Source organism: Dicentrarchus labrax, unplaced genomic scaffold (assembly GCF_905237075.1).
Source record: "Dicentrarchus labrax unplaced genomic scaffold, dlabrax2021, whole genome shotgun sequence".
In the NCBI taxonomy this organism is placed as follows: Eukaryota; Metazoa; Chordata; class Actinopteri; family Moronidae; genus Dicentrarchus; species Dicentrarchus labrax.
Window position 1 is genome coordinate 6,911,132 of NW_026136704.1, and position 17,811 is coordinate 6,928,942.

Genomic DNA, 17,811 nt, shown 5'->3' on the forward strand with positions numbered 1-17,811 from the left:
ACCTGAGATCTGTTTAATCAGTGGCTGTGCTTCAAACGCTTTCCAACAGGAAAATATGACACGTTGCCATTTTGGTAATTACAATGAAGTCATATTGGAAAGGACAGGCAATGTTGGTGAGAGGGATTGGCTCCAACGAGAAGAGGTGTGTGCATGTGCTGTGCTGAGAACCCCCTCCCAGTTAATCAGTTGGATTGATTCCCTGACCGGTGTGAGAGAGAACAATTTCTCCCCCTTAACACTGCGGGAACGATTGGTCTAATCACTGCCTTCATCACAGTGAGTGCACTCTGAGTATTACTGCAAGAACAGCATCTTCCAGCCCCGCACTGTGCTCCACTTTAACCGAGAAACAGGCAAATATGAATCAGGAAGATGCTTTAAAAAGTTCTACATTAAAGTATTTGAGGGCTATCATTCATTACGTCATATTGTCATGCCTTTTACCTGCATATAGCGGTCCATATGGCACACCTTCAGGAGTAAGGAGAACACATAAGGATAATCACTTCTGCCACATAAGGACACTATAACCCCATTCTCTAATAAAACTGCAGGGAGAGCTAAGTGGATTATAGAGAACATACTGTAATGCAAACAAGGATTGTACAGATTGAGCCAAGGTGAAAATCTATATATAGGACTTGTCAGTCAGAAAAATAAAAAACACACACTTCTTCTGTATCAAATATGGCAACATTTGAGCCTTAAACATGCGCTATAAAACCTATTTTTGTACACTATACACAATATATATATATATATATAATGTAATTTATAATTTGCTTTTGTTTCAATTTCAACCCATTTTTACAGGCAAAATACAACGTATAGGGCTGCAACTAATGATTACTTTCATTCTTTCAAATTATCAATTATTGTTTAGTCTATAAAATGGTAGTGAAAATGATAATTCCCCAGAGCACAAAGCTGCCATTCAAACTGCTTGTTTTGTCCGACCAGCAGTCCAAAACCTAAAGACATTCAATCTGCAATAATGTAAAGCTTAAAGTATTTATTGATAATTCGCTTAGTTGATTGACAGATAATAATTTGTAATTTTTTAAGCCAAAAGGCCAAAAATGATCTGATCATAGCTTCTCAAATTAAATGATCGAGGTTTTTCTCTGTCTTTTGTACTAAAAAGAGTCTTTGGGTCGTGGCTTGCTTGTTGGCCAAAACTAGCAATTTAAATACAATGCATTGGGTCTCCAGGATATTATATCTTCTAACATTTTATACACCAAAAAATGAATTAATTGGCTGCTGAATAATCAATCAATAATACCAATATACACCAAAAAATGAATTAATTGGCTGCTGAATAATCAATCAATAATACCAATATACCCCTACAGGGATATATAACTGAAACAAATAGTAAAGTGTGACATTTGAACCAGCAAATGTTGGCCATTTTTGCTTGATAAATTACTAATAAACAAATTGATTATCAATTTGTTGGGGATAAATTAGTTGTCATCAGCATTAAAGATGAACTCGCATCACAACTAGGGCTGAATCTGGGACCTTCTTCACTTCTCTTTTTTAAGATATCAAAAATTAACTACTTTTAAATGATCATTTTGTGAATTTACATTGTATTATTTTAGAACTGATAACTGTATTTTATTTAAGCAAAGTTACAGGCTTATTATTCACTGACGCACTGGAGAACGCTCTTACTTTCCAAAGTAAGGTCATTTTTAAAAAGGTATCTGGCACTGTGGTATCAGCACCGACAGTTGGTTTCGCGCCAGTGTAGACCTTTCAGACCTCCTGATTGGCTCCCCTCCAATCAATCCATCTAATCAATTCAGTTTGGTCCATTTAAACTGGAAGCCTCCTCTCAGCAGGTTCACCTTATTTTAATTAAATAAGCAGCCATTGTCAGCTGAATATGTGACTCTTCTGCAGGTGAGATTTAAGTCTTCTCTTTCAACTACAGAGAATTTGCTAAACCTGTGTCACTGGTCAGAAAAATCATGAAAAGTGAAATATATGGGATCTTGCTGTAAATCAGGGAGCATCTATTAAACCTATTTATCTAATACCAGAGCCGACAAGAATGATCATTGTTAACCGTTGTAAGTATTCCTTTGGGACCACTCAGGCCAATCAGTGTTAATGCTAAATCATGCCTCAGGGCTACTGTGGCATTAAAAGGAGAAGTGGGTCTGTTCAACCTATCTGAAATGTGTCCGTGGACCAAATATTCCATCATTTCTCTAATAACATCTCTGTGTTTTTTTTTCCTACACTCTGGTACGACCACATTAAATCTTTCCAGTGTGTCGGCTTAGCCTCAAGTACATTTCCCAGAAGATTAGATCAGAGGAACCAGAGGTGGTCAGAGCGAGAACGCTTCACATACTACCAGAGTGAGTTCATGCACCATCAGGAGGGCAGTTTCTTACACTCATCAGGATATGACAATGAATTCCATTACAGAAATATATGCGAATAACAGTGGCTCTGTTGAGCAGCATGTCATGGCTGTGGCTTCATGACGGCTGTCACATGTTATTTCCTCTGCACCAGCCTGCCTGTCAGAATCTGTGAAAACATATTTCATCTCATGTCTCCTGTTCACAAGACCCCTGTCATCCACGCACCAGAGCAAAAAGGACAGGCAGGCAGGAAAGAAATGGGAAGAATATTGGTATCCGAGCACTGAACCCAGCACTGTGAAGTCCTTCTTATTGGATTTTTCTCTGATGAAGCTTCTGTTAGTGGTGCTCTTTCTACTTTCTGTTCTAGTGGTTATAACCAGTCATGCCTAACTAATTAGTCCTGTTGATTCCAAACTAACCACAATCATGAACTGCATCAAAATGTACGCGTACCATCCGGAGGAGTTGTTCCAGGAAAAATCCACCAGATTTTGAGGGCTCTGGACAGCGAAGGGCTATCGCTTGAATCTGTTTTGTTGGAGAAATTGGTGCTAACTATGCTATTTGATATTTCCATTTCTTAAAGAACCAGTGTGTAGGATTTAGTGGTATTTATCAGTGAAGTTACAGAACAACCAGCTCAAACCAATTTGCCTCAACCAAGTCCGAAGGAGAAACTACGGTAACGAAACTTAGGCCTTACCTAGACCAGTGTTTGGTTTATTTACACTTATTTCCAGGTGATTATAAACTAATGAAAACATACCTATGAATATTATATTCCTTTTATCCCAATAGATCCTCCTAAATGTTACACACTGGACCTTTAAAGAGTTGAAAGCTGCCAGCAGGCCATAGCTCTGTTTTGTTCAGGGATTCAAACCGGTCTGGTGTTGCACTCACTGACGGCCATTTTCTCTGGCTGGAAAACAACTGAGCCAATCAGAGCTTTGTAGGTAGGAATCTGAACATAATCCCCTGTGCCAGAGCTGGAAAAATAGAGAGCGAAATACTGCAGGGCTACAAAATATGTCAACAAACATGGATGAGAAACAATCATACAGTTCAGTACAGGTAATAATTCGGTCTGTGTCATGTGGCAGAAACAGCTAACTTTGTGAGGCAACTGGGGTTCGCAAGATCACGCAAGAATCAGGAATACAAAACTTGTAAGCTAAGTAAAAGTAAGTAAAGCTAGTGTCACTTAAGATTTCTTAAGCTTAAGCTGCTTATTCAAGAATGGTTCTTTATTAAGAGTTAAGCAAGCGAAATGAGACCACAACAAACCATCCCCTGTACTTCTTGATTTTCTTTTGTGATAATTCTATTGAAATGTTTATCTTTGGCATGCTAACCCGTAGTGTTAACAGTAGCACAAGATGAGAAGAATCATAAAGTCAAAAAACTGCAGCAATATTTATCTAAAGTTTGCCAACGTTAGCAAACATTAGCCACCAGAAGCTACTGGTCATACCAGACCAAGTACAGCTGTAGCAGCATAACTCCTGAGTGTGTTGGATTGAGCAGGGGTTCCTTTCATTTCTCATGAATTCAACTTTTCATTTGAAAGAGGAAGAAGCTGCTATTTCTACATTCAAAAGTTGCACAGGCTGGCTTTGAAGTAGCTTTAAATCCTTCACCAAGTGGAGCCTTAACACATCTAAAAAGAGCTTATATGTCCAAAGTTATTTACAGCATAAAGTCGGCTACTCTACGAAAGCTTAGAGAGAATCTAAAAAGGTGCAGTTCGGTCCTATAAAGCTTTCCACTCGATGCCATGACGAGAGCGCTGCACATATCAGCAGCAGCGGAGGAAATCTGCCTTCCTAAGTCCTGACTGTGATTCAAATAGCAGAAAATCACTGTAATACTCTGCAGCTATATATTTATGGAGCTCCGCTACACTTCGCTGCTCATCCTGTCAGCCAAAATGCATTCTCCTCGCTCTCTGTAGTAGCTGCAACTTTTAACTCACTATTACTTGACTTTGAGGAAAAACTTTAGATTTTACTGCTGTGCGCGACAAACAAAGGCGTCTGCACTAAAACACCAGCATGGGACGTCACTAAAGCACGGAAGAGCTGCAGACAAAGGGATGCCCAAAACTATGGCCGACGGTTGCTATGGAAAGCTGATGGTTTACAGCCTCAGCAAAGGCCAGGGAGTCAAACCCGCCAGTTAATCAATGACTGCCCTTGTCGAGCCAGGGGCCATCAAACACAGACGCACATACCAGAGGAAGATATGGGACTGGTTTGAAAGGAGTGCACAGGAGGAGGAGGAGGAGGAGGAGGAGGAGGAGGAGGAGGAAGAAGAGAGGTCTAACCCTGCATTCCCATAATGTGGGAATAACCGTCTGAACAAATAAAAGGTTGGAATAAGTGATCACATGTTCGAACCAGTCTGACGCCAGCAAGATGCCACGATGGAGGATATCTGGAGACAGTGGTTGCTCCTGGCATTTGCTTCACACACGTGCTTATTGAGTTTATGTTGTGCAACTAATGCAATTTGAATGTGTGACACATTGTAAAATTCCATGACACAACTTATTTATTGAGTTTTTCTAACTGTGATCATAACACTACTAGAAAAATATTCAGTTTGCATCTTGTTGGGGTGGTTTGAAAAGAATCTCTCATTCCTGAGATAGAAGATAAAACCATATAATATATATTCTTTATCAATAAATTTACTAAACACCCTGGTGTCCCAAATAACGTTTACCACATCAAAGTTGAGAAAGTTCTATGGTAGAGAAAGCCATTTTATTCATCAAATTCAGATCTTTAAAAATCTGAATTCTGGGGGACTTAAAAGAGACAGAACAAGAATGGTCAAAGCAGCAGAAGCAAATATATTCAGACTATTACTATGGATCAAACTTGAAAAAAAAGAGTATGTTCCCCATAATGCAACTGGTTAGTATCTTTAAACGAGCTTCCTCCCGAGCCACAGGAGACAATATAAAGCTGTTTCCACAGCCTGAGTATTCCTCCTCCTGACCAATGCTGTGGACTTGAGGTGTAAAACCGGCGGCGTGCCCCTTTAAAACACATCCTACAGAGCAGATGTGGCATCAGCCAGCTGCTGTCTCTAGCAGGCGCTCATCACAGCAGTAACGTGTCGGAGGCTGGTTACCGCTTGTCCGAACAGATGTTCCCTGCCCCCCTCCTCCCTCCCTCTCCTCACATTGTCAGAACGACTAAGGCCAATCCTCTGCTGTTAAACATGCTCCCAGAGGCAGATGGCTGCAGGCCTGACGATCAGTCAATATTAAACCGAACTGTGCGATCTACATGTGGTTTACTGGTGGGCTGTTGCACAAACGAGACACCAATCAGTTCATTTACAAGTCTGTTCTTGTTGCTGGATGCATCTGTATGTTAAGGTGTGTTGCTTTTCGGCCACTTTCACTTAATGTGCATGCTTGTATGCATGATGTGTACGGGGTCGGGTCAGATTACATGGCTATTTCTGTAATTAACACAATGCATTGGATCACAGAAAAATCGCAATCTGATCTAAATACTTAGGGTTTGCTTCAAAATCAAACATACAGTGTAAGGTGCAAAATATTGCACAGTCACAAAGTTGCACATTTTTGAAGTGGAAGTGATGTTGTCACGAATGGAAGGCTGTTTGGAGAAATTGCTGCTAATTGAACCTTTAATCCACCGGGCCTGAAAGAAAACAACCAATCAGAGGTGAGAAAGACAAAATAACACTTTGGGTTGGAGGCCTGAAGATAGCTGATTGTTAAGTCTCATTCCCACATCCTCAAATACCAACACTTTGGGACCTGGGAATGAGAAACTCTTGAAAAAGTTACATACTGCATCTTTAACACCACATTGGTTATCGTGAAATGTTTTATTTTTTTTATTCTATTCTATTGATGTTAATTTAATTGCCATATTTTAAAAATGTAATGAAAAATGTAATCAAGTAATCCTTAGTTACTTATTTTGTAATATGATTACGTAATCCTGATTCCATGTAATCCGTTAACCCTCAAACCCTGGCTGTGTATGGATTTCTCTACATCGAGACACAATTCACATCTCAAAATGAGCAGATTCAGCAAAATCGCACATCCAGTCCTGTCACTTACTGCCAACGAGCAGGTGCAGGTTTAAATTATCACTTTGAATTGATAAGTGTAAAGTGACTGCACAGTTACCCATATAATAATCATCACTTCCTTCATTTATTCAACTTAATCAAGTGTGATTTAGGTTTCCTTCTCTGGTGCTTCAAATGAAAGCACTTCTTTTTCACATGTATAATCTCCCATCAAATTAGACAAAATGATTGATCCACGGCCTGATGTGTATCACTTTGGGGGTCCTTGACACCACAAAGATTGAGAAAAACTCTAAGCAGATCGAATGTCAGCCATATGTGACCAATCCACATTAAACATTTCCTTCAACATATTCTTTGTCAGTGTAATTGATATTCCACCAGTTACAGTCAATCAACCACAGCAATCCCTGGCATCATTTTATAATGATGACTTTTATTTCTCATAAAACTGATCCCAATGATAATACATGCTGTTAGATCGCACTGATACTGTACTCTGTGTCAGTAGTCACACTGAGTTGAGGTTTTAGGAGAGAAAAGGTTGGATCAATGCATCCCTAATCTGAATATGTCCTATTATATAGTCAACCCTGACAGCTTCCCTAGTTTTGGCTCTGCTGAGAGACAAGACACCATGTTAAGAAACAAATGTATTGGTATTTCTTGCAGAGAGATTATTTCAGTAAAAGTCAAGGACGTGTACTTGAATCAAAATGTGTTGAGGGAAGAAGGGGCAGATACAAGAGGAGGTGTGTTGTCTTTTGTAGTCAGCACAAGCTGGAAATCTCAGATACGGTAAGCAGTTTGGAATTCAGAATTCAAGGCCTGCAGCGTGAACACAACTCTGATCTACTCAAGGCTCTGGTATATTTGTAGTATCTAACCGCCGACTCATCTGGACACATTGCCTTGACCTCGGTGCAGTCAGAGGATGTACGGTCAAAGACTGTGTCAACAACAACATGCAGGAACACACACACACACACACACACTGACCCAGCACATGAACACCAGCTGCTACCGGCTCCTTTCCTCCCTCTCTCTGCTGGGATGCCCCCATGGTCCCTCACTTATGTCCGACCGGTGCTCTGGGCCCCGCTGGGAGCCCACATCACATTCACAGCAGCCTAATGACTATTTGCAGAGGGGCTTCTCTCTCTGACTCCTCACATCCTCTCCTCACAAAAGGGGTCAACACCATGTGTCAGAGATGACAGATGTTGAGGAGGTGGTGCAGCAGTGGAGAGAGAATGACCACACTTCAATAGCAGTGTGAGTGGCACAGCGGCTCAGCAAGAAGGTCCTGGGTTATGATCAGAACTCATGGACCCAGCGGCCTCTGAATAAGCAGAATGCATAAAAGGAAAGCTCTATTCTATTCCAGTTACCAGCCCTGGTTAGGTCACATTGGCAACCAGGAATAGCAGTGTAACAGTAGACAGACACAGTGAGGTCTGGTCATGCCAGACTGGATGGGGGGTATCTGCAGATCTGGCAGACTTGTATATGTTTGTAGTCTATAAACAGAACTCACATGGAGGCAGGGGGAAGTTAGGAGCGCTGGTGACTGAGTGGCTGGAGACAGCAACGTTAGAGCAGGTGTTCATGTTGCATGTGTGGAGTGACAGACCAAACTCCGTTCAAAAATGTGACAGTTTACAATTTTCTTTCGTTTAGGCAAAATGTGCTCATCTTGAACTGTGACTTAAGCGACTCAATAATGTTAGAAGAGTATTTAGAAAAATTCGGCATGGGAAATAATCCGAAGCATCTTTTTGTGTAAATAAAATCAGAAGTTTTCTAACTTGCTAACACGGCTAGCAATAGCAGTGGACAAACCCAATTGAGACCAGGCAAGAACACAATACAACTAGATTTTTTAAAAGCTTAAGCAAGTCATGTTTGGTGTATGTTAGCCGAATTAAATAGAGCCTCCTCTTAATTCATGGAAAGTCGTAAGAATTGTTATATTACTTGTGGTTTATAAAAACAAAAGTGGTACGTTACATTTGTCAGATTTTTAAGCGGAGTTTGGCGGAAGTGTGCGCGTTGACTGGCAAGAACAGAAAAAGACAAATAATAACAATGCAGGAATATGTATTTCCGGCACTGGCAACTAGTGCCCACAATATTCTGGCTAGTCACATAAAAACCAGCCTAAGAACCTCTTGGGTCCACTTTAAGCCACTCAGTCTGCCCACAGTCCCCAACTCTAATGACACCATCCACCAGCTAGCACAAATTACAAGCCCAGCCGGTGCTGAGAGCAAACACCGCCACAACCACCGACTTTAAACCCTATAACTAGTTCACAGTAAAGACAAACCAACTTACTTTAACTCCAATGAATGAAACTCCTCTCTCCCTCCGTTGTTTTCATCGCCTCTGCTCCTTTAAATAAAGCCACGTGTTTTTTCCTCCGTTTCTGTGAGTTATTGTGGGACAACAGGAGCGTTTATGGGGTTTTGTCCCGACGCGCTTTTGTTATGATAATCCTAAAACCCCATAGACTCTAATATATTCTGCAAGATAATCTGAAGCTTCACAAAGGGAGCTGTCTGCTTGCCCACTTGTTACAACACGGGTTCATCCACTGGTGCGTTGGTGTATCCCAGTTCATTCAAACCGGTGCGGGACTTTACAGTCATTGTGATCCTTGTCCATTGTCTCCTTCCCCACGCTATTCACGTAAGTAAAGACGCTATCTCACACACACACACACTGGCCGGGGCTCCTGTAAGAAACAGCTGGCTCTCAGTCATCCCTCAGCCCGCAGAGAGAGAGAGAGAGAGAGAGAGAGAGAGAGAGAGAGAGAGGGGCTGTCAGGGAGCAAGGAGGACTGGGGGAGAGAAACCAGAGAGGAGGAGCAGGAGGAAGAAAAGAAGGAGGAGATCTGAGTCAGACAGAAAGAGAAAGCGAGCGAGAGAGAGAGAGAGAGAGAGAGAGAGAGAGGCATAAAGGGGGGAGAGAGGGGGGTGTAGCTACCACTGGGACCCACACATCTCAGTCCACAATGGAGGATCTTAACTGATCAATACCATTTATTGATTTATTGGTTATGTTAATGTCAGGCTGAATTGAGTCTATGTTGTTTTGACAACCACCGGCCTGTCATGTGCGCACAGCTGATTTGAAGTGAGAGCCAGAGTGAGAGAGCATGCCAAGGTGTGGCTCTCTCTCTCGTCCTACTTTGATCACTGTATAAAAGAACAAAGGTGAAGCCTCAGGTATTAGGAGCCATAAAAATACACATTAAAGGGAGTATTCGGGATAAGTGTTCCCTCCAGGCACAATAACCTAAATATGATATGATGTGTGTGTGTGTGTGTGTGTGTGTGTGTGTGTGTGTGTGTGTGTGTGTGTGTGTGTGTGTGTGTGTGTGTGTGGGCATCAGATTATTTCTGCTTGGTTATTATAATATGCTTATCTGTCTGTCCTACTGACTCTATATAGGGTCATGGTGTTCCTAGTGAAACCACAGACATATATTATAATAATAGTTCACATCCTTTACTTCAGTAAAAGTCTAACTTTTCTCTTCCTTTCTCACTAGGAAAATGTACAGTTTGGTATCTACCGTATCAATAGAAAAAAATAGATCATTATATTTAAGTAATTTGATGATTATTTTAGAAAAGTATCATATTCAGCAGCCCACATTCAGCCAAAAATGAAACTAAACTGTAAATTAAAACCATTTTTAACTAAAAAACAATAAGAAAATGTATTGCACCTTTAACTGATAATTAAATCTAGTGCAATGCATCCTGTGTTATTCGCCCATCATATGTTTTGTATGCAAAATCTTAAACTGCAAAGTCACTGAAACCTGTCAATACAAAGTAATACTGAAGTAATACTGAAGTAAAAACTGCAATATTTCCATCTGAAAGGTACTGTAGAGTATAGGAATAAACTAGCAATCAGTGGAAATGCTCTATTTAAGTACAGTATTTGACCCAGTATGAGACAATTATTGCTGTCACACTATAGGCAGCCAATAAAGTCACATTTATGATCTGCAGTGATTTATATTGAAACATCCATACACTCACAAAACAGAATGGGTAAAAATAACCCTGATGACATCACTATGACATCATCACAGTAACTTTCCTGTGTTAGAGGATGCTCCTTCACAGCCGCACATTAACATTATACAGCTGTTTGTCAGAGGCTGTATGGCCCCCTAGTGACTATAAACTGAATCTGATGTGCAAAATTGGAGGAATGCACCTTAAACTTTAAACTATGTATTATTAAATAATAATTCATGAGTTGTACTAACCTTCATGCTGGGTACCTCATACCTACACTGTGTGTCTGTATATGTAGTTGAAATACTTCATGGTATCTACAGTCATCAGTTATTACTGCGCTCACAGTGTAAACAGGTTTAGATGTTTAGGCAGAAACTGGTTTATCTTTACGTCTCCCTCAGTTAATGTTGAGATTTCCACCCAAGCCCTCTCTTCCCTTTGTGTTCCCTCAGATAGGCCGAATCAGGCCGACCAAACGTTATCCCTTTAAAACATAAGCTCATCTCGCTTTGAACAAACTGGCTTAGTTTTTACACGCCCTTTCATTGTCAGGATTTCCCTCCACCGGCTCCTCTGATTTATACTGTAAACCCGGGCGGATTACCGCTAAATGCTTGTTAAGCACTTTTGCATTTTGTAATACGGACTTGTTGCTGCTTGGTCTTCTATGAATTGTAACACTGACAAGTTGAAGCCGTCACCAGACCACTTATCTGTAAAAAGTACAGAATGCAGACAGCATTCGACTACCTGTGACACACAGCAGAGTCTAGTCATAGCTTCCTATGATGCATACAGTACTTCACTTGTCTTCTAGGGAAGTGCACTGCAGTGTATTACTCATATAATGTACACAACTCATGGGAGTGGTAAGTAAGATGTTGTGTAATCAATAATGTCTGATCCCCTTCCTACTGTAAAGTTAGATCTATATTAGCCTGCATTAACGTGTGTGAACAACCAAAACTATTTCCCTTTCAGCTCATCATACGTTCCAACTGTTCCTGGACCCTGACAGTGGACTCTGCTTTACCCTCACACTCATTCTTCAACCTGAAACCCTCTCTGGAGCTAAAGTCGGATCTGTCTGGGGTAGAGGGGGCAGTATAAATAGCCCTGTGTCCCCACTCAGGTTACCCAACCAGAGTCCAGGTTGAAATGCCAAAAGACAGAGGGACACACTGACAGACAACACACGTGTTCTCCTACACATAACACATCATCATCACACAGGACGCGGGATACTGTGTGCAGAGAGCATTTAGAGAGGAATGTTATGAGTCCATGCAGTGTGTACTGACTGTGTGATTAGTACTGGTGAACATCTCTATGAGGATGAGCGGTAACACTACAGTGCACACACTGTAGTGTTACCGCTCAATCCCATCAGCAGATAGGGAAATTCACATCCTGTGAGTAATGATGAGTGTGTCCCTCTGAGGCTCCAGGGTAAACTTCTATGAATTTCCATGACTAAATCAAAACAGTTACACGGTTTACAGTTTTACTTCCTCTCTGCACACCACACAGTGATCCCACTCGCCTAACTGATACATAGTTTAATAGAGTTTTTTTCTAGTGTCAGTCCCAAACTGTTAGGGGGGTAAATCAGGGTATATACAGTGCTATTGATGTTTTTAATATCAGGTATGTTGTATTTACTTTTTATTTTGCTTCTACATCATTTGGTCCAGAATACTGTGATTAGATGATTAGTGAAAGTGTGAAAGTATCATGTGGAGCCTCACTTTTGTCCAAGGCTTAGAACGGTCCAGGTTTCTATCACTGCTGGTCTGAAAACTAACACCTAAAGCAATGAGTGTGGGGAGCGATGTAGAGTTTAAATTACAACATTTTAAAACCCCAATATTCTGAGATTTTATCAAACTTCTTGGCTTCTTTCAGCAAGATCCTTTCAGTTCCATTATCTTGTGACTTTCTACTCTGTGGGTTTGAGTTATAGACAGACGAGGCTTCTGGTTAACCTTTGCCCTAGCTTCCACTTTCCCAGGAGGCTTTACCTTCTATGAATCCTTTACCTTTAAAATGCCAATCCCAGAGGATCATTTTAGTAAAATTCTCCACAGCGGCCAATCTAAGATCCAGCCGGGCTGTGTCAGATTGAAAATCAATTCATCTCTGCTTTCTTCAATATCTGCATGCCTGAGCACGGCGAAGTTCACTCTGTTAACTTATTAACACAGGAACCTCTGGCTGTTCTTCAATCGATGGCTGTTTAAAAGCTTAGACTGTGCATTTTATTGAATGGACCTGCCGGCTCTTATGCTGCACTTTCATTGACCAGGCCGAGGGCTGATGAACTGGGATCATACACATCGGTAGGCAGGTGAAATTACAGCTGAGTCAATCAGAAAGCACACATCCTTTAACGTCTGCACATCGGTTTCCTGTAATGTTTCCTCTACAGTGCAGACAATGGAAATCCATACAAGGCAGAAGCAATATGAAAATGAACTAAATTGCTGATTTCAGTGTTGCCGACAATCTGGTTGCTCTTCAGCTAAAGTGTTAACAAAAAAATGCAGTAACAGGAACCATCTAGCTTCAGCAGAGTGCATTATGGGGCAGATGTTTAGGCTGATTCTTACCTTGTGACAGGCGGACGGGCTGTGTGACCTGGAGCCCGTCAATGGCACAGGGGTTCCCGCAGGGGTGCAGCGTGATGACCCCTGACCTGTTCTCTATGTAGCAGTGCAGGGCGGCCACCCCGGGGCCCTGGATGCTGATGTCCATGGGGCCATGACCCAGTGTGGTCCGGCCTGAAGGAGTTACAGTAACATGTTAAGTGGTGCCCTAAGATACAATATTGAATGTGATTAATGACATACAGTATATATTGTGGAATTGATCAGTACTATATCGATTCAAAGACCGATTCATGACAGATTAATAATGCACTACCATCTCAGTATGAACCAGTGTGTGTGCGTTTGACACAGGGGCTAAACCATGTAAGTATAGCAATGATGTCCATCATGTGATGCATTCTGGCCCAAAAAGACTTTTCCCCATAAGACAACATATAATACATAATCCAAAACAATTAATGCAAATTCAAACAATCCCACAAAATTCTGCACAATCTTGCAATTTTGTCTAATAACCACAATTTAACCAAATATTGTAGTTTCTCGTGTGTTTCTTTATAAAGATATATTATAAGACACTTGAAGATTGACAGGAAAGTGGGGAGAGAGCACAGCAAAGGGTTACAGGCCAATGGCCACTGCAGCAAGGACTCAGCCTCGGCACATGCAGCAATGTGTCCTATAGGGCACCCCCGATACCCAATACTTTTTGATACACAATCTTTACTACTAACGTTAGTACAAAGAGCATTAACTGTCTACTATTATTCATGCAGGTGACGTAGTGTTATGTTGTGGCCATGTAAATACCCTCTCAAGACGGTGTGCTGGTATGGTGTAGCCTGTTATAATCTGTGTCTATATCCACGGTAATTACTAAAGCATGTGCAATGAAAGAGATTTTGTGACAATCATCACCATGGTGGTATTCAAACATAAATCAGCATCTATGCCTCCACCAATAATGAAGTGTAGCCTACAGGCTGTAACCTGAGAGGCAAAACCCAGGGCATATAAGTGAAGCACTTGTTGCACTATTCACTGCTGCTCATTAGGCCTGACGCTTTGAGTGCACGGTTAGAACTGAAGGCGACTCAGACGGGTGTGTCGGCATCTTTATCAGCTCAGATTTTCTCTCATCTGGACTGTGGAGCCTGAGCAACCAGAGGACAATGTTCACAGATGTTTAGTATTATCAACCTGGAACTATAAAAGTGAGCGGGACAATGGCGTCCTTGAGTAGTAGTAACAATAGTAGTGTAAACTGTCGAAGGTGTAACACACTGACACTGACTCACACACACTTTCCCTGCCAGGACGAAACCTCTGATTGAGGAATCTCCCTGCATACCAGCCTGCAGAGACAGGAAGGCCAGCAGACACAGAGGTACTGACAGACAGTCAGACAGACAGAAAGGGCATAATACGAACAGGCAGAACAAAGAGCAAGAGGTCACCAGACAGAGACACATGATGAACTGCCCGCAGCTCGCACAAAGAGACAGACAAGGACGAATGATAGATATAGGTGATAACAAGGTCAGGTCACCGGGGAGAGTGTGTGTGTGCTGTGGCCCTTTGTAAAAGCCTGTAAATGTAATAAATCATTCAAATTAAAATGAACATAATAAAGCCTGCAATACAGTCTGGAAACAACAATGTGATAATAACTACAGTATGACTGCTGAGTTGGCATGTTTACCAACCGAATAACACAAGAGTGATGAGTAATATAAAAACAGCGTCTTCACAAGTGTATTTTCTAACACTGACATCAGCTGCTGCCTCTACAGTGTGTCTAACTGGTGTGTCGGTGCTGCTGCAGATGTCTCACCCTCAGGCAGGGGCAACAGGGTGATGGCTGTGCTCAGCCGTCCACTACCCAGGCTGACCAGGTGGGGGCGCTCTGCTTGGAACTTCAGCCCCTTTCCGGTCTCAATCAGGTCCAGCGGCGTGCTCTAGAAAGAAAGTCAAAGGTCACAAATGAGCCTTTTTTGTAGTGTACCGTTACTGATTACAGGTCTTTTCCTTTTTTTGCCAGCTCTATGGTTTTGGGTTGTTTTTTTCTCTTTGTGGCAGTTTTACTATAGAACACACAGCTTACATGTTTTTATTGACAAAACTCATTCAAGTGCTGTAAATGAGCTACAGTATCAGTACCCGACTGGACACACCTGCATTGAAATCATCCACAAAGAAGTCATTCTGAGCTTTGCAGACATTTTAACACACTGTGTGTAATCTACACCTCTAAACATCACACCATGAGTGAGTGGGACCTGATCAGCAATCATTTCCTGTCCATTAGCTGAACTAATTGGTTGTGCGTGACGCAAATGCGGATATGTAGTGTTACAGGGGAGTGATCTTTCTGTTTTACTGCTTCACTAATGCGTCAGACCTGCAGAGAGAGACCCAGCCTCCACTCTGGGGATGGGAAGAGGAGTCTGAATGTCTTCACTAGGGGAGGTCATTTCCATAGCTGGCTGCTCTGGCTGTTTACATATTACTCTACACACTGAGGGAAGTGTGTGTGTCTCTCTGTGTGTGTGTCACCCCCCCGCAGCTCTGCCTAAAGCATCACCATGTGCTCTCAGCTCAGCAAGGGGGAAGGGATGTCGCCATGGCAACAGCGCTCTGCAATTAAGAAACATGAAGCTCCTGGAGGGCGTTTCGACGAGCTAACTTGTGATGAGCACTTTTCAGCCCAGCGATGCCTGAACATAAAGACAGTTCTGCTTTTTAGCCATCCTCTTGTTACTAAATGACTCCCGGTGTAGAGCTGAGTTCTGGCAGGGTTGCAGCGAAAATCTGTTATTTTCTGTTTTTCTCTTTGTCTCTCTCTTTTTACCTCCTAGGGTTGGACATAATGAAATGAACTACTCCTGTTGAGCAACATCCATTATTATTATTATTCCAAACAGGGGAAAGAACAAACATATTTTGGCATATTCAAATCTACACTAGGACTGATGTTCCCAACATAAATCTATCACCTGTATGGCCCATACATTTAAAGATCCCCTCCAGACATGTATTCAGACATATATGTATATATAAAAGTATAATTTCCACATTAAAATCCTTAAAAAGTAATCTACTCCTACCTCATTAAAAATACCAGAATCTATGAATATGCAAATTATAAAGTAAGGTATTGCTTAATTTTGTGTTTTATTTTCAGGCACATGAAGCGCTCTCAGAGTGAAAATAAATAAATATATCAGTCTCAGAAATCTGTCTGTTTATCATGTGTGAGGTGGAGGAACTTTGCATTGTGGTTTTAACAGATGATTTAGCATCTTTCATAATTCTCCATCAGTGGATATTCCATGTCGGTGAGGTGTGGCCTGATTATTTAGCAAATTAGTTTCACATCACATAAAATTTCATGGACTCACTAAACAGTTTGTTCACTCGTTCTAATAAAGCTCTGTGCCAGGTGAAGTGTTAAATGAACTCTGATGGGTGTGGAGTCGCTCGCTGGCATGGCTTTGCATTTTAAAAAACCTGCTGCAGCCATGTCTTTTTGTCCCACTTTGGAGCCCTTACATTTGTCGTTTACAACCTGTGCGCCATCATTGACTCGGCCTCTCGGCTGGTTAGCTAGCCGTGTGTGTCCTAATAGGATTAACTGATTGTGGTGGTGCCGTCGGTGGAGTGGGGTCAAGCCTAAGAGGATTGCTGAGATAGAGGCTGGCTGGGAGGCACTGGCAGGCTTACTGGGAGTGATGGGAGGTGCCATTGGGGCAACGCTGCAGGATTCATACGCCTCATATGCTGTGTGCTGCTGCTCCCATGTGGTGCACATAGCAACAGCTTGCTCCTGCGTCTGTCTGTACATACAGACACATACAGTGCAATGTAATGTGAGGCACTGTTAACATGCTAAATACTGTATCTCTCATACATCTATGAATTAAAGATTTTCTATTAGGTGATCTTTTACAGTGAAATCTGTACTAAAACAGTATATATCTAAATCATCGTTTTTATCATGGATATTGTGCATGGTGTACTTTTTCTGGCTTCAGCATATGTTTGTGCATCATTTCTTGGTTTAATTTTTCTTTTTTAGCTCATTCTAATTCAATACAGATTTGAAAAATACAAACAGAAGCATCCCTTGACAACAAGATTCACCATTCGTCAAAAAATGCAATCTTAAGTGGTGAAGGCAGGAAAATTAAAGTTGTAGTTGAGATAAAAATTACAGAGGAAACCAATATGAACCATTTTTATTGCTGGACAAAAGCCACATCTACGTCAGGTTAACTTCCTGTCTTTAACTGAATCCATCCACCAAATTGTGGAGCGAATTAATTTAGACTCCTCCCTAACTACTGGTAAAATGAACATAATATTGATTGCAAAATAACGGAACTTAAATAGTAGATGAAAAAATGGAATTTAAAAAGAGTTTTTATATTATCTTTCTCCAATAAAAACGATGGTGCTCTTCCCCCAGCAGGAGCTCCACATAAGATGTTACAAAATTAATACACATACTTGAAAATCAAATACAAAACCAGTGGCTGTTTGAAAGTAAAAGAAATATCTTAGGGTTTTACTGAGACATGTGTCCTTGTTTCTTTAGATAAGAACTGTTAACAGTTTGTTTTTGTTTACTTTTCAATCATACACTTCTACTCTTCTGTTGAAAATTTGGTCAAATATTTC

The 17,811-nt window shown here is 41.3% G+C and overlaps 1 protein-coding gene across 23 annotated transcripts in view; it reads right to left on the reverse strand.

Moving 5' to 3' along the window:
- The window catches only part of phldb1b (pleckstrin homology-like domain, family B, member 1b), a 127,829-nt gene that overhangs the window by 69,535 nt on the left and 40,483 nt on the right, over positions 1-17,811 (reverse strand). For 22 of the 23 annotated variants that reach the window (XM_051399197.1, XM_051399203.1, XM_051399210.1 and 19 more), the window contains exons 3-4: positions 14,966-15,089; positions 13,132-13,302 (exon numbers count right to left, since the gene is read on the reverse strand). In XM_051399197.1, coding sequence (XP_051255157.1) covers positions 13,132-13,302; positions 14,966-15,089 — 295 coding nt within the window. Of the gene's footprint in view, positions 1-8,816; positions 9,288-13,131; positions 13,303-14,965; positions 15,090-17,811 lie in introns of those variants that run through there. The other variant, XM_051399215.1, reaches the window with a different exon arrangement.